The sequence below is a fragment of the Bubalus kerabau genome, chromosome 16 (assembly GCF_029407905.1).
Source record: "Bubalus kerabau isolate K-KA32 ecotype Philippines breed swamp buffalo chromosome 16, PCC_UOA_SB_1v2, whole genome shotgun sequence".
Classification (NCBI taxonomy): Eukaryota; Metazoa; Chordata; class Mammalia; order Artiodactyla; family Bovidae; genus Bubalus; species Bubalus kerabau.
In genome coordinates, this window is record NC_073639.1 from 4,715,284 (window position 1) to 4,742,755 (window position 27,472).

Sequence of the window (27,472 nt, forward strand, 5' to 3'; positions counted from 1 at the left end):
CAGGTGATTCTGATGTGGAAAGTTTATGAACCCTGAAGTTCAATACAACCTTGCCTCTACGGCGAACCACAGAGGAGGGCCAGGCTGGAAGGGGTCCTGTTGAGTTAGGAGTGGAGCTGGAGAGGGAAGAGTGGAGCCATCCTGTATGGAAGGAAAATCAAACACAGTAGGCACTGCTAGAGGTGCTCTGAAACAAAGCCTCAAGGCCACCGAGGAAGCGATTCTGGATGGAATCTAACATTTTGACCACTTACTGTCTTAATTCGAGCATCCAGATCATCTGCCCAATGTCCCAGAAACTCAAGACGCTTATTGGACCCTTACCCTAAATAATGCAGACATCCTATCCTTTAAGGAAAAATATCTCTTTCTTGCATCAAAGTCCACCATGATTTTTGCCAGAAAACTTTAACAACCTTGTGGCTTTTGCCTTTATACATCCCTGACTCCTTCTCTTCCTTTGAACTCTTGGTTTTACCTGAATCTGTGTCTCCAGTATTGCATTTTCTAGGACCTCCAGATAACGCTTTTCTTATTTGCAACTCCTGGGTTTCTTGGTTGACACCTGCAAGAGGCAATGGTAAAACTGAAGCAATATTATGACTCACTTGTTAAATACAGTCATTATTTATTAAAAAATAAATTATATAAACTTACAATTAGATAAATTATATGAAAAACTTACAGATGTACAAGCTGACTTTAGAAAAGGCAAAGGAACCAGAGATCAAATTGCCAATATCAGTGGGATCATAGAAAAAACAAGGGAATTCCAGAAAAACATCTACTTCAACTTCATTGACTATGCTAAGGCCTTTGTGTGGACCACAACAAACTGTGGAAAATTCTTAAAGTGATGGGAATATGAGACCACCTTACCTGCCTCCTGAGAAATCTGTATGCAGGTCAAGAAGCAACAGTTAGAACTGGACATGGAACAATGAACTGGTTCCAAATTGGGAAAGGAGTACCTCAAAGCTGTATATTGTCACCCTGCTTATTTAACTTACATGCAGAGTACATCATGTGAAATGCCAGGCTGGATAAAGCACAAGCTGGAATCAAGATTGTTGGGAGAAATATCAGTAACCTTAGATATGCAGATGATACCACCCTTATGGCAGAAAGTGATAAGGAACTACTAAAGAGCTTCTTGATGAAGGTGAAAGAGGACAGTGAAAAAGCTGGCTTAAAACTCAACATTCAAAAAAATTAGATCATGGCATCTGGTCCCATCACTTCACAGAAAATAGATGGGGAAACAATGGAAACAGTGACAGACTTTTCTTGGGCTCCAAGATTACTGCAGATGGTGACTGCAGCCATAAAATCAAAAGATGCTTGCTCCTTGGAAGAAAAGCTATGACCAACCTAGACAGCATATTAAGCAGCAGAGATGTTACTTTGCCAACAAAGGTCTCTATAATCAAACCTATGGTTGTTCCAGTAGTCATGTATGGATGTGAGAGTTGGACCATAAAGAAAGCTGAGCGCAGAAGAATTGATGCTTTTGAACTGTGGTGTTGGAGAAGACTAATGAGAGTCCCTTGGACTACAAGGAGATCCAACCAGTCCATCCTCAAGGAAATCAGTCCTGGGTGTTCATTAGAAGGACTGATGTTAAAGCTGAAACTCCAATACTTTGGCCACCTGATGTGAAGAGCTGACTCGTTTGAAAAGACCCTGATGTTGAGAAAGATTGAAGGCAGGAGGAGAAGGGGACGACAGAGGATGAGATGGTTGGATGGCATCACCCACTCAATGGACATGTGTTTGAGTAAACTCTGGGAGTTGGTGATGGACAGGGAGGCCTGGCGTGCTGCAGTTCATGGAGTCACAAAGAGTTGGACACAACTGAGTGACTGAACTGAACTGAACTGAACTGAATACAAGGTTTGGCATATAGGAAGAGACAGTTTCTGGATTTGAAAATAATAGAAGTGATGCAGGAAGTGAAGCCTCAGGGGGCTTAAATATGCTCATATAGATGTTCAGAAGTGACACAAAAAACAGATCTCTTTCTTCCTTGTGTGTGTGTGCATATATATGAATAATTTAAAATGTGCCTTCACACTAGATTTACCTATGAATGCACAGGGTCAAACATATTAAATGCTTAGCATGCAAGATTTTCTATCTAGCAATCAGGATGGGTATATGACCTTTTACATAATTGCCTATGAAGCTACAAAAAATAATTACACTCCAGTGAAGCTGACCTACACCTAAAATTGCCCAGAAATTCAAAAACAAAGTTTTAATTCCTGTGAATTGATTTCTTGTTTTATGTGGTGTGCCTCCGTGTTTTGGTGAACAGGAACTTTTCTCAAAAAGAAAACTTCCAGAGTTGCAGTATTTGAGATTTTCGAAGCATGTTCATCAATCAAACATCAAAATAAAAAATACCTGGGTTCTTATTAAAACCTGGAACCTTGTTAATACCTGAATCCCATCTCTGTATTGGTGAGTGCTTAGGAATCTGCACATTTTACAAATTCTCTAGATGACCCTGCTGCACTTGAGTGAATCAAAATATTTCATTTTAATAGATAAAGAAAACAAACTTCTAAGGTTCTTCCAAAAGATCCCTTTCAAGTGAGACCATAGCGCTGGCAGGATCTCACCTGTTTACAAAAAAGCAAAAACAAAAAACAAAACCCATAAAACTGAGATTTGGGAGAAAATAGAAAATACACCCTTTGTTTGAAGAGAAACTTAAGGGCAACACAGGACTTCACCAAACCATATGCTGTTTATATGTGTTGTCACTAGTATATGACCCATCTTGCCACAAATTAGTGTGGTTACCTTAAATAGCTAACCTGAAAATCTTAACCTTCCACTGCTGAAGTTATTGGTTTTAGCTACACTGTTTTCCTTTTCTAGGTTTACTAGGTTGTTCTTTTGGGCATGATTTTAGAAATCTAATTATAACTCTGGTTTCAAACTTTTGAACCATGTAATCAAACTGAGATTGGTCACTGAGAAAAATACAGGGTTCTTAGCTCTGCCTAAATTGACAAGGTACATGGCCAGGTCCAAATTCAACTGAGTGGCATGTCTTTACAGTGTCAGTTCATCCCAAAAAATTCAAAAAGGATCCATGCTGCTGTTAGAAAGTTTTGAAACCAGCACCATTTTTTCTTTTCTTTCTTTTTTATGAATCCATTCCCAGGAGAGAGTTTTTATTCAGTGCAGTGCACTGTTAGGGGGAAAAAGAATGAGTTAAGACAAAAAAAATGTCTAACATAAAAAATTACCCATATGATGTCTATTTTTCCTGCTTGGTTGAAATACCCAATGGATTATTTACTTAGATTTGTGCTATTATTGAATCCAAAAGGCAACCTCTTCAGAATAACATTTGCTCTACTACAAATTCTGTGTAAAGGCTGGGTATCTAAAGCTATAAATTATTTTATATTTTTGCAATAATTATGGGAGGGGAATGGAGATATTATCTTTCATGATCAGAGTTTTCTTTCTGTAACAGTTTTGATCTTTAACTTTTTTTCTTGGAAGAAGATTCTCTAGCCCCAATCAAGCCTTCAGATGACTGCAGTCCTGGCAGCATCTTAGTTACAACCAGGTAAGAGACTGAGCCTGAACCTCCCGGAGAAGCTGTTTTGGAAAGATTTAACCTTAATACCCAACTAAATCCCTTGACTAGCGCTCGGGCTGTACTCTGCTTTCCCCACAGGAATTACAGAAGGGGGTTGGCACAGGCACTGGCAGATGACATTGTCTTACTCTTTTCCTTCCCCGCTGGAAGAACCCAGGTATGTGCATAAATACAATTAAAGACACTATCTGCAAATCGATAGAACGCATTTAAGTTTCTTAAACCTCTAAATCCAAGTGCCCCAGTGTTCTGTTTTTCAGACAGACCATGCAATCAATTACCAACCAACCTGTGGGTTTGTGTTTGAACTATCAATACAATTATTAAAGACACGTCACAGGCAGAAGGCAAGTGACTGCCTTTGTGTTGCTTTCTTTCTTTCTTTTTTTTTTTTTTTCTGGAATATTATCTAGTCTTGGGAACATCTAGATGGAGACCTGGTCGTCTTGGAACTGATGGCACGTTTAAAAGACTCGAACAATCTCAGAGTGTTTTCCCCCCAACAGGCACTGTCACGGGTCTCTCAATGATGACAGCAACGTGCCCACATCCGACCTTAGCTGTCATCTCACCTGGGTCCTAGCGGCGCCATTTGATTCTGACGTGGCTCCAAGCCCACAAATAGCATAGCGGCCCCCGGTTAGCCGCGAATCCGGCCGGCGGCGCCGCCCTCCCTGCCCCGCCCGTGCGCCTCGCCGGGCTCCGCGCCGCCTCCCTTGCGTCCCGCACTCGGCGGCGGTGCGTCCTGCGCTCCTCTCCTGCTTCGCGGTCCCTGCTTAGATCTTCGCTGCCCTCCCCGCTCCAGGCCGCCGGAAAGCGAGACGAGGGGACCCGCAGGCCGTGCACCCCGAGGTTCCGGGCCCAGAGGAGGCCGCACAGGAGACGCGGGACGCGATGGCCCGGCGAGGGGGCTGCGCGCTGCTGGTGCTGTGCGGCTCGCTGGCCGCCTGTGCCTGGCTGCTGGGCGCCGAGGCCCGGGGGGCTGGGGGCCCTGTGGCGGGCGCGAGGCGGCGCCGGCGGCCGCAGGAGGACGGCATCTCCTTTGAGTACCACCGCTACCCAGAGCTTCGTGAAGCGCTCGTGTCCGTGTGGCTGCAGTGCGCCGCGGTCAGCAGGATCTACACGGTGGGGCGCAGCTTCGAGGGCCGCGAGCTGCTGGTGCTCGAGCTGTCCGACAACCCCGGCGTCCACGAGCCGGGTAAGGGAGCCGCGCGGGGTGGCCCGGCGGTGGGAAAGGAGGGCGAGAGGCACCCGGGGTGGAAAGTGTACGTGGAGGGAGGGCTGGGGCTGGGATTTGCCAACCCCTGTCGGCTGGCTGTCCTCCCCAGCCTTGCACACCCCTCCTCCTGGGTAAGCCCAGGCCGGATGGGCTGCCGCTGATGGAGGTGGGAGCGCAGCAAGCAAATCTGCGCCCCCGCAAACCCGCTGTCACCCCCCACTTCGCTGTGCCTAAGACCGTAGGGAATAACTGTGAAGCCTCAGGAAGGAGGTCGTCCTTCCTTGCAAGCTGGAGTAGAACGGTAAGGTGGAGAAGGCAGGGTCTGAGGAAATGAGGAAAAGTCATTTATCATTTGTTTCCTAATTTCCAGAGGGCCAGTTTATTGGCCTTGGAGGCTCTAGGTATCCATCTCTACCTGTATGTGCGTATTAGGTAACGCGCACTGCTGGGATGTTAAGGATCTTGGTAACGCTGGCGGGTAGAGGGTGATAAAGCCGCCTCTGGCAGGCATTCCGATCTCAAAACTGCACACAGTCTTTCTAAGGAAAAAGGAATATTCCTTTTTTTTTTTTTTTTTCTGTTCTAGCCCTTGGAGATGAGTAGTTTGCGATCAGGATTTTATTACAACGGGTGTTTCCATATGACCATCTTATTCATCTTCCTCTTGAGTGTGTTAGGGCACGTTTTAATTTATGTTAAATGTTACACAATTGGTATTAATAAAGAGATATTTTGAAAAATGTTTTTGGTTCTTCTTTTTCTTTGCTCTTTGAAAATAACATAACTTTTAAGGCCTGGTCTTCTGACCATTAAGGTTAAAGTAATCTGGGCTAATTACATCAGCATGCTATGCTTTTTTTTTTCTTTTTTAATGACAAAGAAAGCAAGAAAACAGGTAAAAACTCTCAAATGTAGGGCCAGAATAGTTTTATAATGATATTTAAGAACCAAACTGAGATGGGATTAAAGTATGTGATCCATGGAGACACTTTGATCTTCAAATGGAAGGAGTATGGTCTGATCAATAGTAAATTTTTAGTAAAATGGGAAATATTTCTTACCTTCAAATAATGTAAATGGAAAGGTTTGTATAATTTTGCCATCAAAACCCTAAAACTAGATCCTGGAAAACATTTTCAGTAGTGCAACCCACTCCAGTACTCTTGCCTGGAAAATCCCATGGACGGAGGAGCCTGGTGGGCTGCAGTCCATGCGGTCGCTAAGAGTCGGACACGACTGAGCGACTTCACTCTCACTTTTCACTTTCCTGCATTGGAGAAGGAAATGGCAACCCACTCCAGTGTTCTTGCCTGGAGAATCCCAGTGACAGGGGAGCCTCGTGGGCTGACGTCTATGGGGTCACACAGAGTCGGACACGACTGAAGTGACTTAGAGGCAGCAGCAGTGCTGTCTGATGCTAGAAACAATTGAAGGCGGGAGAAGAAAGGGAGGACAGAGGATGAGACGGTTGTATGGCATCACCGATGCGATGGACATGAGTTTGAGTAGGTTTCAGGAGTTGGACAGGGAGGCCTGGCCTGCTGCAGTCCATGGGATCGCGAGGAGTCGGACATGACTGAGCGACTTAACTGAACTGAATGCTCTCTAGCGGGATTCAGCATGTAGAATCGGAAATTTGGAAAGTTAATTTCATATTTGTATCTGAAGATAAAGAAAAATTTTATATGTGAAAACTCATCTTCAGTTATTTTAGATAATTGAAGTCAAGACATCTTAGGTTTAAGGAGAATCTAAATATTTGTGATTCTCCTTGCCTATTTAATTGGAACCTTTGGTTATTCTATCATAGATTGCTCCTCAGATTTTGTTGTTTCTTCAAAGAGATCATATGAAAGCAAATGTTAACTATTTGTTGTCTTCAAGTTTAGAAACAAAATTGTAAAGTGATATTATTGTTAAAATGTGATATGCTTTTGAAAATGAAAACCATAATTCTTTTGCTTAAATATCTGAACTGTATAGTCTGTCAAGATCTGCAGGTCCCTTTTCCAGCTCTAGGCTCCTTGGGGTAGAGCTGTGTCTCCAGCACCCAGGGTAGGTCTGGCACACAGCAGGCACTCAGGTCACATTAGGGGAAAAGATGAGTCAGTCATTTGCTGAATAACACAATGCCTTCTATGTTTTGTTCCTTTTAAACACAAAATACAGCAACTTAACTCATTTTAAGAAGGCAAAGAAAGAAATATTTTACATTACCTGCTTTACTGCTTGTTAAATGAAGGAAACTAAGCTCATGGTATTACTTAATAAATAGAATACAAAATGTCTACCGGTTGTATTTTTAAAGGTTGCAATAAACTGTTATGAGCCAGCATGAAAAACATGGGGTTATTTCCCCCTCCACCATCTTTTAAGAAGAGATGAACAGGTTGGAAATCTTCAGGGAACTAATTAAAAAAAAAAATGAGTAAATATTAAAGATCTTATTGACTGGTGATTCACGAATTGAACATCATTTAATCTAGCAGATAAAAAAATGTTCCTAAGATTTGTACAAAATGAAAAACTTATAGGTAGATGGGAGCTGGAACAAGGAAGTTACACTAGGCAAAAAATGGGTTGCTTATTGCAAAGTTACTCCCTTTTACAGGACGTTGTACTGATCACAGGATTCCTAATTGATTGGGTTAAGATTTCATTTCTGAAAGAGCCAAAACTGTAATTTAGTCTTGGTTTGGTCTTGTGAGGCTTTAGCATGAGCAACTCCATGTTGTGCCTATTGTCTTTCCTCAAAAAATTATTTATATATTTGGCTGCATCTGGTCTTAGTTGGTCAGGTGTGAGTTTTCCCTTTGGCACATGGACTCTCCAGTTGTCGTATGTGGGTTCCAATAGTTGCAGCATGCAAGTTCTTTAGTTGAGGCATGTGAGCTCAGTTGCCCCAGGGTTGTCCTAGAGCACTGGCTTTGGATGCAGAGATCTGATCAGTATATGAGCTTAATAGCACTTGTGGGAATTAACTTTTAGGAAGTTTTGAATAAAGGGCTGTAGTTACCATTCTTAAACGGCCTTCATATTCCTTTTTAGATTAAAATATTTTAAGGAATTTTCATACTTATTTTGAGATAGAAATGGATTTAATTGAGTGTGTTTTGAACACCCTCACACTAGGTGAGCAAACTTATGTAGGTTGTATAGTGATACACAGGATGGTCCTCGCTCTGTGAGAGATTGAGAGTTGGGAGGTTGCAGGACAGTTTAAAGGTCATCAGGGCTGCAAGAAGGGAGTGGGAGGCCCAGAGAAAGGAGACTATAGACATTAAGTCAGGGGCATTTGGTTATTGAAGAATGGATGATGAGAAGGCAGGGATATACTGATTACTGAAATTTACCAATTCCAATGTACCTCAACTGTTTTCATATTATAAGTGTTTTGGGGAGAGTTGAAATAATGTTTCTGATGAAGCTACTCAGAAATAATGTTTAACTTAACAAATTTGTTTGCTTGACTTAAACATTGATGAAGTTTCCCATATTCATTTTATCTTCCAACATGAGCGAGGTATCACGTGTATTCTTAATCTAAATTATTTTTCTGAACTTTAAAAAATTGTAGATCATGCCCAAATATTTAGTATCATCATAGAAAAACTCTCCCCAAACAAGACAACATCAAGCCTTTCTCTGTGGTAGAAGTTGACGTGGTTAGATTTGCAGTTATGGACAGAGGGTGTTCCTATATCCTACCACCTCCCTTCCTAAGTGGAAAAAAAATGATCATCAGACTTGTTTGGCACCAGACCATGGGCCGAATTTGAACTGATCTTCTGAAAATGATCTATTCTCTCAGGTATTCTGCATTTGAACTCATCAAAAGGGAAAGTAAATTCTATTTGGAACTGGTGAGGGAGGAATATCAACATCTATTTTGACCAGCTGGATGCTGGATCTCAGTTGTCGTTTTCATTACTTTGGAGGACTGAACAAATCTGCTGGAGGAGGGTGATGGGTTTAGCCATTCTCAGAAGACCTGTGTGTGGTCTTGGCCCCAGTCTCATCTCCTCACACATCGTGAATCTGGACTCCAGACCTGGGACTGGGATAGAGCCTCAGCTAAGATTTAGACTCTGCACTCAGATGTGTTCCCTTGAGATATACCTGCCAAACCTGTTCTTGTTTCCCATTTTTCCTTCTGTTTGCTTATATTTTATACATTTAAAATATTTCTACATATAGGGGCTCATATGCTTGAACCCAAATATATGCTTTCCTAGGCATACATATTCATCATTGCAGTACTCATAAAAGAAACCATTATCAATTTATGTCTAAGCAATGGAATCTGTTTTCCCAGACCACTTCTCTCAGGGCTAAACATGAGTTAAGATTAGTTTGTTTAAAGCTCTTAATTCTTTTACATGTAGTTTAAAATTGCTCTTGGGGAGTAAATCTGATTTATAGCTAAAATGTTATCTTAGAAATGTTCTTTAGGGCATAAACTTTCCCCTCTCAAAGTCTGGAATGATTATTTTGGACTTGTTCCTCCCCAAATCTGTTCAGATTTAAAGTGTATGAATGCCAGTGTGCATTTGCCAAATATTGTGATGGAACATTAAATGCTGTCAAAATTTCTATACAACTCAAAAAAAGAAGTGGGGATTTTGGTTATTTTGTATGGCCTCTTTTAATACTAGATTGGTGTGAATTAGTGGAAAATGCTTACAGCTGAGTAACACCTTACAACTGGTAAATATTGATGTTAGATTCTGGAGAAGGATATAAATGTACTACATGTGGTCAAGAGTTATTTTTTAGACCCAAGTGAGTCACTGTAGCTCTTGCCAGAAATAATGTATTGGATTGACTTGTGATTGGCTAAAGGAAGAGAGGAAATTGAGCTGGCCCCTAACCTTGTATCAGATAAAATAAGTGTCTTTCTGTGAAAACTGATTTGAGAGGCAGCAAAGGAATCATCTGCCAGCATCTCCCTCATTGTGTAGCACAGAGGATATTCCAATACTCACCTTTATAGTTCTTTAGAAAAGCTATTTTTGACAAATACAAAAACAGCTCCAGAAGAATTAGTGACACATGACCGGCTTTTCCCAAAGTGTACTCAATGGAATATTAGTTAAGCTTGGTTTGAAAAGGATTAGGTAAACAAAGATTAAAAGGTTTGTGTGTGGCAAGACTTGAAATATGATAATGTGTGTTTCAAACCTCCAACTGTATACCCTACAGTATTTTCACCATGGAATTTCTTTTTGTCCCCAAGGAGCTTATCTTGTACCCATTGGTATTACACTAGTTTGAAAAGCGTAGCACTCAGTCAGTCAGTTCAGTTGCTCAGTCGTGTCCGACTCTTTGCAACCCCATGAACTGCAGCACGCCAGGCCTCTTCATCCTGGAGTCCACCCAAACTCATGTCCATTGAGTCAGTGATGCCATCCAACCATCTCATCCTCTGTCGTTCCCTTCTCCTTCTGCCTTCAATCTTTCCCAACATCAGGGTCTTTTCAAGTGAGTCAGCTCTTTGCATCAGGTGGCCAAAATATTGGAGTTTCAGCTTCAACATCAGTCCTTCCAATGAACACCCAGGACTGATTTCCTTTACGATGGACTGGTTGGATCTCCTTGCAGTCCTTATTAATATTCCTTTTCATATTTTGAGGGATTTATTTGGTAATTCTTTAGCAGACACTCAAATAAGGAGTTCCTCAGGGATGTGGCAGAGAAGGCAATGGCACCCCACTCCAGTACTCTTGCCTGGAAAATCCCATGGATGGAGGAGCCTGGTGGGCTGCAGTCCATGGGGTCGGTAAGAGTCAGACACGACTGAGCAACTTCCCTTTCACTTTTCACTTTCATGCATTGGAGAAGGAAATGGCAACCCACTCCAGTGTTCTTGTCTGGAGAATCCCAGGGATGGGGGAGCCTGGTGGGCTGCCGTCTGTGGGGTCGTACAGAGTCAGACACGACTGAAGCAACTTAGCAGCAGCAGCAGCAACAGTGATTAATGCTATATTGACATGTAGACTAAAATATCATATAGACATGTAGATTTTGTCTAAGTCTTGATGACGGCGGGATAATCATGAGTGGAGCAGTCATTTTACATTATTTTAAATTTCACTTGCATCTATAGAATCCCTTCATTTTAATTGTTTTTATTTTATCTGTAGCTTTTATCAGAAATTAAAGAATTTTATTTTTTATCTAAGTGGCTTATATGAAAAATCACTTCTCAAAATATTTTTTTCAGAAAATTTTCTTGGGCTATTATTTTTTTCTTTAAATATGGTCATATATTCCACCAGGATTTTAAATATTTGGCCATATTGCCTTTCCTTTCATGAAGATTCTGCTTAGGTACCCTCTGAGATGAGTTTGGAGACCATAATAGATGGATGTAGCCTTTCCTGTTCTACTTCTCCCCCTCTGCTTCCTCCTCTTCTGTGGATATTAGAATAAAAAAGGGTCATCTTCTGGGTATCAGCTGGGAGGCTTCCTCTGATAAATGTGGGGCTTCCTTGGTGGCACAGATGGTAAAGAACCTGCCTGCAAACGTGGGAGACCTGGGTTCGATCCCTGGGTCAGGAGGATCCCCTGGAGGTGGGCCTGAAAACCCACTCCAGTGTTCTCGCCTGGAGAGTCCCAGGGACAGAGGGGCCTGGCGGGCTGCAGTCCACGGGGTCACACAGAGTTGGACACAACTGAAGCGACCTAGCATGCACAAACCCTCGTTGTCCTGGCTCATTTACTTCATGGCTCCCCATAAATAGTCTCCAGTTTGGTCTTAAGTAAACAGCTTTTTCATACCTATCACAGGTGAGGAATTAGATAATATTTATCTTTATGGGGACTTAAAGATCCAAGGAGAGTTTGCCGGTTGTTGAAAAGAGGTATTTAAGAGAAAAATTAGAAATGTGGATTGTCTTGTTTTTTAGAGACCTTGTCACAATGATCTTAATTCCCTATTAAAAAGTGCATAAATTGCTGTACTTACATTTTGAAAAATCTTAGTGAATATAGTAAGAACAGTTACACTGTAAAAAAGACAGGTAACTTCAGGTGTTTATTTTTTAAGGAAGTTATTTTTAACAGCTGTAGAAGGAACAGTTTGAATCTTAAAATAATGCACATTTTGGTTAAGTCTGTGCAGTCATCCTTCAGTATCCATGGGGAATTGGTTCATATGTGTATTTTACACATTCTCACGTACTTTTCAAACCCACCTTAGTGCCTAATTTGTCATTCTTCACTGTTACCTGTGGACGACCTGGAGAAATGTCATTGACAGAATTAATTTCACTCTGGTGTCTACATGAGGTGCTGTATGTTGAGGACAACTCTAGGTCTTGAACTAATGGTAAAAGCCATGAAATATGTGATAAATGTCTTTAATATTTCTGAGATATCTTTTACATTATTTCTAGAACTTTTGATGTGCTTTTCATAGTTGATTCAAATGGCTGGATGGCACCTTGTATTATTCTGACAAACATTTTCCCTTCTCTTTGGACTCTGTTTCAGTTTGCACAAAGTATATTTTTAAAAATGACACATAACTTTCAGAAACATCAAGCATTTTTCCTGAATAGTTTTAAAACTTGTATTATTGCTGTTGTTTTTTTAACATTGAGGCTGAATCGTTGGCTGCAGTAATTCTATGCCATGTTTGCACAAGGAGAGGGAATGAATTAAAACGTGTTTCTGAAATGAATCTACAGAGGGTGAGGCTGGATGGTATTTCCCCCAAAATTTATAGAATAAAGGTAATGTGTTTATAGCCTCTGTAAAGACAGTAGCATAAGCAAACCATTCATACCCTTACCAGCATTTTCAAGAGGCCAAAAAGGCTTTCCTTTGTAGTTAGTTCATACCAGACTTTCCATGATGTCCTGTTTCCAGACCAAGGTAGTAACACTTTAGTATTTTTATATCATATTAACCTTGCAGGTATCAGTTCAGTTCAGTTCAGTCACTCAGTCATGTCCAACTCTTTGCGACCCCATGAATCGCAGCATGCCAGGCCTCCTGTCTATCACCAACTCCTGGAGTTTACTCAAACTCATGTCCATTGAGTCAGTGATGCCATCTAGCCATCTCATCCTCTGTCGTCCCCTTCTCCTCCTGCCCCCAATCCTTCCCACCATCAGAGTCTTTTCCAATGAATCAACTCTTCACATGAGGTGGCCAAAGTATTGGAGTTTCAGCTTTAGCATCAGTCCTTCCAAAGAACACCCAGGACTGATCTCCTTTAGAATGGACTGGTTGGATCTCCTTGCAGTCCAAAGGACTCTGAAAAGTCTTCTCCAAAACCACAGTTCAAAAGCATCAATTCTTCGGCATTCAGCTTTCTTCACAGTCCGACTTTCACATCCATACATGACCACTGGAAAAACCATAGCCTTGACTAGACAGACCTTTGTTGGCAAAGTAATATCTCTGCTTTTGAATGTGCTATCTAGGTTGGTCATAACTTTCCTTCCAAGGATTAAGCGTCTTTTAATTTTATGGCTGCAATCACCATCTGCTGTGATTTTGGAGCCCCCCAAAATAAAGTCTAACACTGTTTCCACTGTTTCCTCATCTAGTTCCCATGAAGTGACGGGACCAGATGCCATGATCTTAGTTTTCTTAATGTTGCAGGTATAAATCACCCTAATTGTACAAATTACCAAGAAAACTCAAGGCACTCATTCACTAGACATTTGGAAATACCAGATAGAAATGCTTCTAAACAAGTTCACATTTAAAACTCAAACTCTTGAATAGTGCAAGGCAGAATGAAGTGCATCTTTCATTACTGTGTGTGCTATTATATTTGTATCTGTAATGTACTTCACAAGAATAGCCAAGTGCCTGCTGTTTTAGTGACATTCTGAACACTGAAGAGATACTTAGAAAAGGAGCAGCACACAGCAGTTTTTAACAGGGTACTTAATATGAAGGTATAATTCAAATTCTATGGTAAAGTTGACAGAGATCGTCAAAGGAAGGTGTTCAGAAGGATGTGGGGATTTGAGCAGGTCTTAAAGGATGAACCACATCTGGAAAGAAGATGAGAGGACTTCATTCTGTGCCAGTATAAGATCATTGATGCATCTTATGTCTTTTTCTCCACTATCCCAATGGTGGTGTCCTAGCTATATTCAGTAAGCATTGTGACATATAATTATATTCCATTAATGTGAAATAATGACACATTCCATTAACTTGAAATTTCTACCTTGTTAGAGATAATATAGTTTTTGGGGTGTTGTCCTTTAGGGTTGATTTCCCTCATCAGGAGGGTAAAACTATTTGAGATGGAGGTTATGATATATATATATATGCTTTTGAACTATGGTGTTGGAGAAGACTCTTGAGAGTACCTTTATTTCTAGTGTTTCAATTTGCGCTTCCTTCTCTTTCCCCCATGGTGCCTGTAAGTCTATTCCTTATGTCTGTATCTCCAGTATCATTTTTCTAGATTTCATATATATGCATTAATATGGATTGCAAGGAGATTCAACCAGTCCATCCTAAAGGAGATCAGTCCTGGGTGTTCATTGGAAGGACTGATGCTAAAGCTGAAACTCCAATACTTTGGCTACCTCATGTGAAGAGTTGACTCATTGGAAAAGACCCTGATGCTGGGAGGGACTGGGGGCAGGGGGAGAAGGGTATGACAGAGGGTGAGATGGCTGGATGGCATCACCGACTCGATGTTCATGAGTTTGGGTGGACTCTGGGAGTTGGCGATGTACAGGGAGCCCTGGCGTGCTGCAATTCATGAGGTCGCAAAGAGTCTGACACGACTGAGCGACTGAACTGAACTGAACTGAAGTATATACAGAAAATCTTATTTTTCTTGGCAGTAGAACCCTTTCTCAAGGAAGAAACAAGCTTTTGTTGAAAGGCTGTTCTGATGAACTCTTTTGAGATCTGGGTCTTTGGGGCTCAGGAACAGGCTAAGTTGAATAAAAAGAAGAGGCATATTTTCAGAGGCTTGGTGGAGAGTCAGAGAGGGACAGAAAGGCAATGTCTCAGGAGAACTTTGGGGAAAACAGACATTGTGAATGGAGACATCACAGAATCTTCTATGCTCTGTGATGCTTTGTATGGTAGGTTGCTTTGGGAAATGGGATGAAGTACTTAATCTTGTTTCAATATCGCCAAAACCAGAGGTTGTCCAAGGAAAGACAATTACACAGAAGTTATGAAACAAGAAATTATTAACCTTATTAACAAAGATCAGATACACACTATACCGCAGTGCTTCCTAGAAGCCATAAAAGCATTTTTTTGGAATGTCAGCCAGATGTCCCCCATTCTACTGATCATTTACCTTATACTTCCAGGTTCCTGAGTTGTGTATTCCAAATTGGAATCCTGATCCCAAGAGAATGCTGGGTGAGAGCCTTTGGGTTATGGTTTGTAAGCCAGTTTGAGATTTGTGCAGCAAGCAGAATGAATATGTTGTATTAGTGGAGGTTAAGTGTATGGAATATAAATAACTGAAATTGGGTGAGGTTTCCTTTCAGAAAAATAGTACTTGTATTGACCTGTTCAAGTGTCTACATTATATTTTGATGTGAAAAAATTGTTTTTACAAAAGAGGATTACATATTTATTGAGAATTTTTCTAAACCATCAGCATACAGTTTCTTAAAGAACTTTATTTCCAGTATTTCAATTTGCCCTTCCTTCTTCCTCCCCCACGGTGCCTGTAAGTCTATTCTCTGTCTGCATCTCCAGTATCATTTTTCTAGATTTCATATATATGCATTAATATGGACTGCAAGGAGATCCAACCAGTCCATTCTAAAGGAGATTAGTCCTGGGTGTTCATTATAAGGACTGATGTTAAAGCTGAAACTGCAATACTTTGACTACCTCATGCGAAGAGCTGACTCATTGGAAAATACCCTGATGCTGGGAGGGATTGGGGACAGGAGGAGAAGGGGACGACAGAGGATGAGATGGCTGGATGGCATCACTGACTCTATGGACGTGAGTTTGAGTAAACTCTGGGAGTTGGTGATGGACAGGGAGGCCTGGCGTGCTGCGATTCATGGGGTGGCAAAGAGTCGGACACAACTGAGCGACTGAACTGAATTGAACTGATGATATTTAGTTTTCTCTTTCTGACTTACTTCACTCTGTATGACATAGGTTCATCCACATCGCTACAAATAACCCAATTTTGTTCCCTTTATGGCTGAGTAATAGTCTATTGTATATTTGTACCACATCTTCTTTATTCATTCATCTGTTGATGGATGATTAAGTTGCTTCCATGTCCTGGCTCTTGTAAATAGTGCTGTAGTGAACATTCAGGTAAATATGTCTTTTTGCATTATGCTTTTCTCAGAGTATATGCCCAGTAGTGGGATTTCTGGGTCATATGGTAGTTTTATTTATAGTTTTTTAAGGAACATCCATTCTGTTCCTCATACTGGTTGCATCAATTTGCATTCCCACCAACAGTGCAAGAGGGTTTTCTTTTCTTTTTGGCATTAGATTGAGAAACTGCTGTATAGCACAGGGAAGTAAGCTCGGTTCTCTGTGATGACCTAGATGGGTTGGATGGGGAAGGGTGGAAGGGAGGCCTAACAGGAAGGGGATTTATGTATACATATAGCTGATTCACATGTTGTACAGCAGAAACTAACACAACATTGTAAAGCAATTATACTCCAATTAAAAATAAAACAAACTTCATATTTGTGAATATTTTATAACACATTACAATGGTGTAAGAATTATTGATATTATGTTGCATATCTAACAAATAGCCTATAGTAAAAGAATGAATATATATAAGAACTATGCTTGGAGTAAAGTGTGTCCTTAAATTATTATTCAGGGAATAGTGGAATTCAAGAATATTTATAAAATATAGTTGAAATTTTTTGTTTTGTTTCTTGCCATTTGAGAAACTCTACCGAGATGAATAGATGATAAAAATTCTGTTGGTAGTTTGTAATCAGGATATGGACAAACAAAAAACATGCCCATATCTTCAGGCTGAGGTTTGCATGAGAGGTTGTATTCTCATGAGCAGGAAGGGGGCTAATAACACAGTGAAATGACAAGATAGTTTCAGTTAATTTGGGGCAAATAACTTACCTTTTGATGACCATGTTATTTCAGGTGAAAGTGTTTGGTCTGAATGATTCAGATAATTACTTAAATCTTCTTTTGGTCTGTGTACAGTCATAGGTGTTGGGCATTAGGAGAGTGGGAGCCCAGAGCCTAATCAGGTGCAAGGGCAGAAAGAAGGTTGGGGAGTGAGAGTTCTGTGTATAGTAGGGGTCAGTAAGTAATGCTGGGATCCTTTGGGAAGTTTTATTAGTAGCCATTTCTTTTTGTCAGACTAATAAACAGTGACTTATTACCATCATTTCCAAGTCCTTTTATGTAAATGGATTAGAATAAAGAGAAAAGACTGTGAATCAGGTTTCATTTTTTTCTTTCTGTTAAGTATATATTCAGTTTAGAAGCTAAATAGACAATTAGAATACACCTTGAAATCATAAATGCTGTGCATTCTATGTAGTTCAAAGGTATTAGCTATTGTTTCCCATGTAGGGAATTGTACAGGACCCTTGGGAAATGTTAATTCTAGAAAGTGCTAATCCATTACGTGCAGGACCCATGGGTGCCTGGAGTACTTCAGAAGCAGCATGTGATGACTCAGTCACGCATGCATGGGCCAGAGGGCCTGGCTAATTCTGAGATGTGGAATTCTGGCCTTCTCTTAAGTATGATAAATAAAAAATTATATCGACCTCTATCCAGTCAGTTGTTCTAAGACCATTGCAATGTTTTTCTCCCCACAAAAAGGAGGCACCTCAGAGATGTTCCATTTACTTTGCTCTTTTCTCCTGCCTTCAAAGGGAAAGTGTGTGTGTGTGCATGCATGTGTGTGTGCTTGTGTGTGCACATACATATGCGCTCTTATGCGGAAATTTCAAATACAACAGTTTTCATGAAAAAAACTTTTCAGACCATTAGCTGTATTTTTTTGCACGGTGAGGTTTTTGCTTCCTGGGACGAGTTCTGAAGTCACCTTTAACTAGGGGGAGGTGACAGAGGTGGTGTGGGAGCTGTCAGTGTCACAACCATGGTTTGTGGCCTGGCGTCAGTCTGTCTGTTGTAACTTCTTTTTTTTTTAATTTTATTTTATTTTTAAACTTTACATAATTGTATTAGTTTTGCCAAATATCAAAATGAATCCACCACAGGTATACCTGTGTTCCCCATCCTGACCCCTCCTCCCTCCTCCCTCCCCATTCCATCCCTCTGGGTCGTCCCAGTGCACCAGCCCCAAGCATCCAGTATCGTGCATCAAACCTGGACTGGCAACTCGTTTCCTACATGATATTTTACATGTTTCAATGCCATTCTCCCAAATCTTCCCACCCTCTCCCTCTCTCTCGGAGTCCATAAGACTGTTCTATACATCAGTGTCTCTTTTGCTGTCTCGTACACAGGGTTATTGTTACCATCTTTCTAAATTCCATATATATGCATTAATATACCGTATTAGTGTTTTTCTTTCTGGCTTACTTCACTCTGTATAATAGGCTCCAAAAATGGGCCAAAGAACTAAATAGACATTTCTCCAAAGAAGACATACAGATGGCTAACAAACACATGAAAAGATGCTCAACATCACTCATTATCAGAGAAATGCAAATCAAAACCACAATGAGGTACCATTTCACACCAGTCAGAATGGCTGCGATCCAAAAGTCTACAAGTAATAAATGCTGGAGAGGGTGTGGAGAAAAGGGAACCCTCTTACACTGTTGGTGGGAATGCAAACTAGTACAGCCACTATGGAGAACAGTGTGGAGATTCCTTAAAAAACTGGAAATAGAACTGCCTTATGATCCAGCAATCCCACTGCTGGGCATACACACTGAGGAAACCAGAAGGGAAAGAGACACGTGTACCCCAATGTTCATCGCAGCACTGTTTATAATAGCCAGGACATGGAAGCGACCTAGATGTCCATCAGCAGATGAATGGATAAGAAAGCTGTGGTACATATACACAATGGAGTATTACTCAGCCATTAAAAAGAATACATTTGAATCAGTTCTAATGAGGTGGATGAAACTGTCTGTTGTAACTTCTACATCTTGGCTTTGAGGTATCTCCTAGGAAGTGAGCCATCAAATACAGGAAATCTCAGATAGGAAGTTAAGATAATAAAAGATGGCTAAAAAGATTAAGACAGACTGAAATATAACAAAATAAAAGAAGGAAGTGAGGCAAATGTAAAAAAAATAAAACATTAGGAAACAGAAGTAAGAAAAAAAATCAAATTTAAAGATGAAATAGAAAGATTAAACAGAAAATTTAAATGTTGCAAAATGTACAATGAATATATTTTCCCCCCCTCTTAGTTAAGTAATGCTCAGTACATAGCAAGTACTATTTAAAAGCTTAACTCATCTAATCCTCAACCCCTCTGGAGTTGGTACTATTATTATTCCTATTCTATAAATTAGGAAGCTAAAACACAGAGAGATAAGTGATTTATTCCTTTACCTGAGAGATCACAGGCTTGTAAGTGGCAAAACCAAGATATGAAAAATATATTTATATATAGCTACATTGTTAGTTAAATATAAAAATAAGTACATTAGACACCATTTGCTTCATCCTCTTTCCTTCTTCTGAATTATCTCCTTCTTCTCGCCTTTCTTTCATTTTGGAGAATTCTTCTTACCATGTGATTTGAGTGGGAGTTGCTGCCATGTTCTAAGATACCCTGTGTCCTTGCTTCCAAAATAAGCCTCCTCTCCACCTCACCATCATATCTTGATTCTACAATGTATTTCCAAACATTATTTCAGATTCTCTGCATTTTTGTGAGGTAAAATAAGATCATTTTCCTTGGGCAAATTATCATTTCAACTTAAATATGAAGCTGTTTTAAAAATAAGATTTAATTGTTACTTTGAATGTTCATATTAGTATCTCAAGTAATAATAAGAATGTCATTCTGGTCTTACCACATTATTTATTTCTTTGCTTATTCTCTTTAATCAGATATAATAACAGACTGATAAGAGTATGTACAAGTGAAAATTTTCTAAGGCAGTAACATTTGTCATTATATTTACAACTATTAGCCTGCAAGTATGTGCACATAAATTTATATACACAAAAACACCTTTAAATGGAATGTGTTTATCTGGGAGTCAATAAAGTTAGAAACTGAGTGTAAATAAATATTTTTAAGTGAAAGGGCAAATGGGTAGGTCTGATTTGAGATGAGTGAGAAAATCTAGGCAGTTCTTTTAGCTGAAGTATGATCATCATAAGCTTGGAGGATACTTAAATTTTAAGATGGGTGGCCCTTTTAACTTGAAGATCCAATATTTTTTCTGAACTAGATGTTGCCATGGTGACAGGATGGCTTAGCAACTGAAGACTAATTTCATTGGTTGAGTGTCTGCAGACTTGCTTGCTGGGTAGCATTAATATGTTGCCTCCTGCTGTTTTTTATTGAGGAGACCATCTGGCATTAGCTGTTTCAAAAGGTACAGTTCTGTTGGATAATGAATATGGGATGACACACTGAGGTGTTAGAAACAGGTTTTGCCTGCATTAGTTGTCTTAAGAAATAAGTGACTAAGAAATTCTACTTCAAATCACTGCCTATTATAGCCAATTAGTAATTCATAATTCTTGGCTATGAGACTAGAAATTAAAAAGCTTTATTTTTGAGCTTTACATATACTACATAAATAACATATGTTACATAAATTTAATTCCCTAAATATACACCTTCACATGGTCACATTAATTTTTATGTACTTAAAAATGTACCTATTCAATAAAACATCCTCTCACACTGTATTTTTTAAAATAATGATTGCTGAGGATGCTTAATAGGTTAGAGCATGAATAGTTGGAAGTGGAGAAAGTGTTCCGCTACAACACTAACCTTTTTGTTACCCATCAATCAAACCAAAGTTCTTGAAAGACTATTCATCGCACTTTCCTTCTGAACGCATAACAGTGTGGCTTGCACTGCTTCTCTCTATTGAAACTGTTGGATGAAGGGGACTGGTGACCCCTTAACAGGGTATCCTTATGTCCTGGTTTGCACGGGACAATATTCCATGATCCGGAGGTATTTTCTACTGAAGCTGTCTTTCACTCTCAAAACTGTCCAGGTTTGGATGACAATTTCTGAGTCACGCTAGCTCTTAACTAAAAATTTCAGTGAGCAGTTTTCATTTTTTATCTTACCTGACCTTATTTAATTTTTTTGCTTTATGAGTTGATCATGATCTTTTACTGTGACTTGAAATTCTTTTTCTTTGACTTGTGCTGAGTAACTCTCCTGGTTCTCCTCATATATTCTCAGTCACTTCCCAGGTCCCCCTTTCTTCTCTTCAGCCTTCAAGTGGTAGCATTGCTCAGAGTTCTGTTCTTGTTTTTTCCTTCTTTCTATTATCCACTTTCTCTGTGGATATGCTCATTCTTAGAGATAGGTACAGCTAACCTAAGCCAATGACTGCAAAATATTGATCTGATTTCTCTTCTTAAAATTTCAGATTTATATATTCATCTGCCTAATGGACACTTTCACTGTAAGTGAAATTCAACACATGGTAGAGAATTTGAGTGTTGGAGTAAGGGAGACATAGGTTGCCAGCTGTCCCATTTAATTGTTTAGAAACCTTGCCGAAGATATTTAAACTCTATGTGACTCAGTGTTCATTCTGTAAAACCAATAAACCTCTCAAGCATGATTTATGTGGGGAGAGAATGAGATAGCACATGTAATATGCTAATAATGGCTCATGGCACACAATCTTTAATAAGTAATGGGAATTACTATTATTCCTCAAACCTTATTCTCCTCCCATATTTCCCATCTTGATGAGATGCAGAACACCTGCCTATCTGAGTGGAGGCAGGTTCATGTTCCAGAAGACAACTTATTAGAGCTGCATTAAGTAAAAGCTAATGTTTACATACTGGTGAGGAGTCAGTGTGGAGTGGTATGAAAAATGTTAGAGAAGTTTATTTTTGTAAAAAGCACAAGTTGAAATAGACAATCACTAGGGCCCCAGCTCTGAAATGTTGTCATTACTATTAATGTGACAATGATTTAATTTTTGAAAATTTAAATTGCATATATACCATAGGGATGTACTTTTTGACTTGCTAATGACATAAAAAGATAAAGTCAATGGCCCCTTGAACTCACATTTTTAATCTTATTTTCATCTTTTTAAAAATGTCCTTTGATACACTGTAATTAAGAAGAATATAATTGAACTGACATCACAGATTTTGTCCCTGAGATTTCAGTCATACTGTTCTCAAGCTCTATCCTAAAACTTGCTTCTTTTATTTTAATGGCTGAAGCCTTACTGTTATTATTATATTTACTATAGTATATTTATTACAGTGTTTTGTTTATTGAGAAAGATATCACACATCAAACAATTCACACAGTGTAGTCACAATTCTGTGCAGCCATCACCACAGGCAATTTTAGAGCATTTTTATTTCCCTAATGAGGAACCCTGTACCCATTAGCAGTCATTTTCCATTTCCTCATTTCCTACAGCCCTTGGCAATCACTAATCTACTTTTTGTCTCTGTGGATTTGCCTTTTCTAAGTATTTCATATATATAGTGTCATACAATGTGTGGTCTTTTGTTAACTGGCTTCTTTCATTTAGCATAATATTTTCAAGATTCATCCATGTTTTAGCATATATTAGTACCTAATTCATTTTTATTGCCAAATGATATTTATTTATGTGAATATTCCACAGTTTAATAGCTATTCACCAGCTGATAGACATTTGGATTGCTTTCTACTTTTTGATGATATGAACAATGCTGCTATGAACATTCATGTACAAGTTTTTGTGTGGACATATGTTGTCATTTTTTTACATACAGTCCTAGCAATGAAATTGCTGGGTCATATTGTAACTTTTAGTTTAACATGTTTAGGAAACGCCTGACTGTTTTCTAAAGTGGCTGCACCATTTTACATTCCTCCCATCAATATATGAAGGTTCTGATTTTCCTATATCAATACCTGGTTATTTTATGTCATTTTGACATAGTCATTCTACTAGGTATGAAGTGGTATCTCATTGTTACTTGATTTGCATTTCTCTAACAATTAATGATGCTAAGCATCTTTTCATGTGGCTTTTGTATGTCTCTTTTTTCCCCTTCATGGATCACAGCCTTGTTGTGGCAAAGGGGCTTGTGCAACTCAATGAAGCTTTGAGCCATGCCAAGCAGGGGCACCCAAATAGGTCTTAGTGAAGAGTTATGACAAAATGTGATCCACTGGACATAGAAATGGCAACCCACTCCAGTATTCTGGCCTAGAGAACCTCGTACAGTATGAAAAGGCATAAGATTCAACACCAGATAATGAGCCATGCCCAGGTTGGAAGGAGTACAATATGCTACTGGGGAAGTGCATGTGCGTGCTGTTGCTTCGGTCATGTCTGACTCTGTGAGATGCTATGGACTGTAGCCCACCAGGCTCCTCTGTCCATGGGATTTCCCAGGCAAGAATACTGGAGTGGGTTGCCATTTCCTGCTCTGGGGTTTATTTACTATAAAGTTGGCCCCAAAGTTCGGGTTTTTCATAACATTTTAGGAAACCCAAATGAATTTTCGGGCCAACCAGTATATTTCCAGGAACTGACACATGCTATTCACAAAATGACCTGAACTAGCTGAGAATTTCATCCCTCACTGGCATGGCATCACTTTTCCCAGGAGCTAACTGCATCACATTTAGTACCTCTTTCATACCGTACAGCAGTTTGTAAAAAGTAAGAAGGCCTTACTCTTCTTTTCTCAGGAACCTGTCAGGATGCATTAATGACTATCTCCCTCACTGTGATCCTTACCTGAGCACATCTGATTGACAGGAGAGGATAGCACTTGGCTGAGTCTTCCTAGAGACTGTCATGCAAACCAGCTTCCATTCCACCTTTGAAAGCAACTCTTAACTCACACTTTCATCTTTGCTTCATTTAAATACTGGGAATATTAAAGATGGGAGTAGACTTACTGGAGAGTATATTTCAGGGCAAGCCTTCTGCTGAGTTAATGCTACCTGCTAAAATGATGCTTATGCTCAAATGAGGGAGCTTCTTATTGCAAAATTCAACCTTAAAATGAAGAAAGTAGGGAAAACAACTAGGCCTTTCAGGTATGACCTAAATCAAATCCCTTATGATTATACAGTGGAGGTGATGACTAGATTCATGAGATTAGATCTGGTAGAGAGAGGGCCTGAAGAACTATGGACAGAGGTCTGTAACATTGTATAGGAGGCAGTGACCAAAATCATCCCAAAGAAAAAGAAATGAAAGAAGGCAAAGTGGTTGTCTGAGGAAGCTTTACAAAGAGCCGAGGAAAGAAAAGTGAAAGGCAAGAGAGAAAAGGAAAGATATACTCAACTGAATCAGAATTCTAGAGAACAGCAAGAAGAGATAAGAAAGCCTTAAATGAACAATGTAAAGAAACAGAGGAAAACAATAGAATGGGAAAGATGAGAGATCTATTCAAGAAAATTGGAGATATCAAGGGAACATTTTATGCAAGGATGGGCAGGATAAAGGACAGAAATGGTAAGGACCCAACAGATATAGAAGAGATTAAGAAGAAGTGGCAAGAATACACAGAAAAACTATACAAAAAAGTCTTAATGACCTGGATAACTACGATGGTGTGGTCACAAACCTAGAGCTGGACATCCTGGAGTGTGAAGTCAAGTGAGCCTTAGGAAGCATTACTATGAACAAAGCTAGTGGAGGTGGTGGAATTCCAGTTAAACTATTTAAAATCCTAAAAGATGATGCTGTTAACAAGCTGCAGTCAGTGTGCCAGCAAATTTGTAACACTCAGCAGTGGCCACAGGACTAGAAACTGTCAGTTTGCTTTCCAATCCCAAAGAAAGGCAATACCAAAGAAGGTTCAAATTACCATACAATTGTGGTCATTGCACACGCTAGCAAGATAAGATTCAAAATCCTTCAAGCTAGGCTTTAACAGTATGTGAAATGAGAACTTCCAGATATGCAAGCTGGATTTAAGTTGTCAGTATTCATTGGATTTTGTAGAAATCAAGGGAGTTGCAGGAAAACATCTATTCTAAAGCCTTTGACTGTGTGGATCACAACAAATTGTGGAAAATTCTTAGGAATACCAGATAGCCTTACCTGTCTCCTGAGAAAAGTATGAGGGTCAAGAAGCAACAGTTAGAATTGGACAGGAACTGGTTCAACATTGGGAAAGGAGTATGACAAGGGTGTATATTGTCACCCTGCTTATTTAACATATGCAGAGTACACCATGTGAAATGCTGGGCTGGATGAGTCACAATCTGGAATCAAGATTGCCAGGAGAAATATCAATAATCTCAGATACGCAGATGATACTGCTGTAATGGCAGGAAGTGAAGAGGAACTGGGCTTACCTGATGGGTCATCGGTAAAGAATCTGCTTGCAGTGCAGGAGATGCAGGAGACTTGAGTTCGATTCCTGGGTTGGGAAGATCCCCTGGAGCAGTGCATGGCAATTCACTACAGTATTCTTGCCTAGAGAATCCCATGAACAGAAGAGCCTGGTGAGCTACAGTCCATGGGGTCACAGAGAGTCAGAAATGACTGAAGCTACTGAGCATGACTGAGCATGCACACATGTGCAAAAAGGAACTAAAGAGCCTCTTGATGAGAGTGAAAAGGCTGACTTGAAATTCAACATTATGAAAACTAAGATCATGACATCTGGTCCCATCACATCATGGCAAATAGAAGGGGAAGTAGTAGAAGCAATGACAGATTTTATTTTCATGGGCTCCAGATTTTATTTTATAAACCACTGCCCATGGTGAGTGCAGCCATGAAATTAAGAGACACTTGCTCCTTGGAAGGATAGCTATGACAAACCTAGATGGTTTGTCTAGGTTTACTAATTAATGTATTAATAATTATTAATAAAAAGCAGAGACATCACTTTGCTGACAGAGATCTGTATAGTCAAAGCTTTGTTTTTTTCCAGTAATCATGAACTGATGTGAAAGTTGGACCATAAAGAAGACTGAGTGCTGAAGAATTGATACTTTTGAATTGTGGTGCTGAAGAAGACTCTTGAATGGTCCTTAGATTGCAAGGAGATCAAACCAGTCAATCCTAAGGGAAATCAAGCCTGAATATTCATTGGAAGGACTGATGCTGAAGCTGAAGCTCCAGTACTTTGGCCACCTGATGGGAAGAGCTGACTCATTGGAAAAGACCCTGATGCTGGGAGAGATTGAGGACAGGAGGAGAAGGGGGGCAACAGATGATGAGATGCTTGGATGGCATCACCGACTTCCCTGGTAGCTCAGACAGTAAAGCGTCTGCCTACAATGTGGGAGGAAGGAAGGAAGGAAGGCAAGTCACTCAGTCGTGTCCAACCCTTTGCGACCCCATGGACTGTAGCCTACCAGGCTCTTCCCTCCATGGGATTCTCCAGGCAAGAGTACTGGAGTGGGTTGCCATTTCCTTCTCCAACAATGCGGGAGACCTGGGTTCAATTCCTAGGTCGGGAAGATCTCCTCGAGAAGGAAATGGCAACCCACTCCAGTATTCTTGCCTGGAAAATCCCATGGACAGAGGAGTCTGGTAGGCTACAGTCCATGCTGTCGCAATGAGTTGGACGTGACTGAGTGACTTCACTTCACTTCACCGACTTAATGGACATGAGTTTGAGCAAACTCAGGGAGATAGTGAAGGACAAGAAAGCCCGGCATGCTGCAGTCCATGGGGTCAGAAAGAGTCAGACATGATTTAGTGACTGAACAATGACAACATGGTGTTAGAAAGTGTTCTCATTTCATTCTTTCACATGTAGCTGTCCAGTTTTCTCAGCACCACTTATGTGCAGGCAAGCATACAAGCTGTTTCTTTCTCCAGGCGATCTTCCCAATCTTGGGATTGAACCTGGGTCTCCTGCATTGCAGGCTGATTCTTTACTGTCTGAGCCTCCAGGGAAGCCCACTTATTGAAGAGACTGTCTTTCACCATTGTATTTTCTTGCCTCCTTGACTCTGCAATTCCACTCTTGGGCACATAATCAGAGATTACTGTAATTAAAAAATATACATGCACCCCAGTGTTAATTGCAGCACTGAATAGATAAAAGGATGTGGTGTACAAATACAAGGAAGTATTTATTACTCAGCCATAAAAACAATCAAATAATGCCATTTACAGCAACACTGATGGACCTACAGATTATAATAATAAGTGAAGTAAGTTAGGGAAAGACATATCATATGATATGGCCTGTATGTGGACTCTAGAAAGAATAATGATGAAATTATTTACAAAATAGAAATAGACTGAAGTACATAGAAAACAAACTTATGGTTACATAGGAGTAGGATAAATTAGGAGTTTGGGATTAAAATATACATATGGCAACCTACTCCAGTACTCTTGCCTGGAAAATTGCGTGGACAGAGGAGCCTGGTGGGCTACAGTCCATGGGGTTGCAAAGAGCAACTGAGTGACTTCATTACACTGCTATATATAAAATAGATAACTAAAGAAGTCTACTAAATATCTTATAATAACCTACAATGGCAGGGTATTAAAAAATATATATATATACAC

The 27,472-nt window shown here is 40.0% G+C and overlaps 1 protein-coding gene and 1 long non-coding RNA gene across 2 annotated transcripts in view; both read left to right on the forward strand.

The window, feature by feature from the left end:
• The first annotated feature begins 3,404 nt into the window (after positions 1-3,404).
• Positions 3,405-3,964, forward strand: LOC129630010 (uncharacterized). Its single transcript, XR_008703463.1, has 3 exons — positions 3,405-3,589; positions 3,701-3,779; positions 3,883-3,964. It is a non-coding gene; the product is annotated as an uncharacterized LOC129630010 (long non-coding RNA).
• A 354-nt stretch (positions 3,965-4,318) lies between these two features.
• The window catches only part of CPE (carboxypeptidase E), a 154,686-nt gene continuing 131,532 nt past the window's right edge, over positions 4,319-27,472 (forward strand). The window contains exon 1 of the mRNA XM_055550261.1: positions 4,319-4,820. Within this exon, the coding sequence (XP_055406236.1) occupies positions 4,517-4,820 (304 nt within the window). The 5' untranslated portion in view covers positions 4,319-4,516. The remainder of the gene's footprint in view (positions 4,821-27,472) is intronic.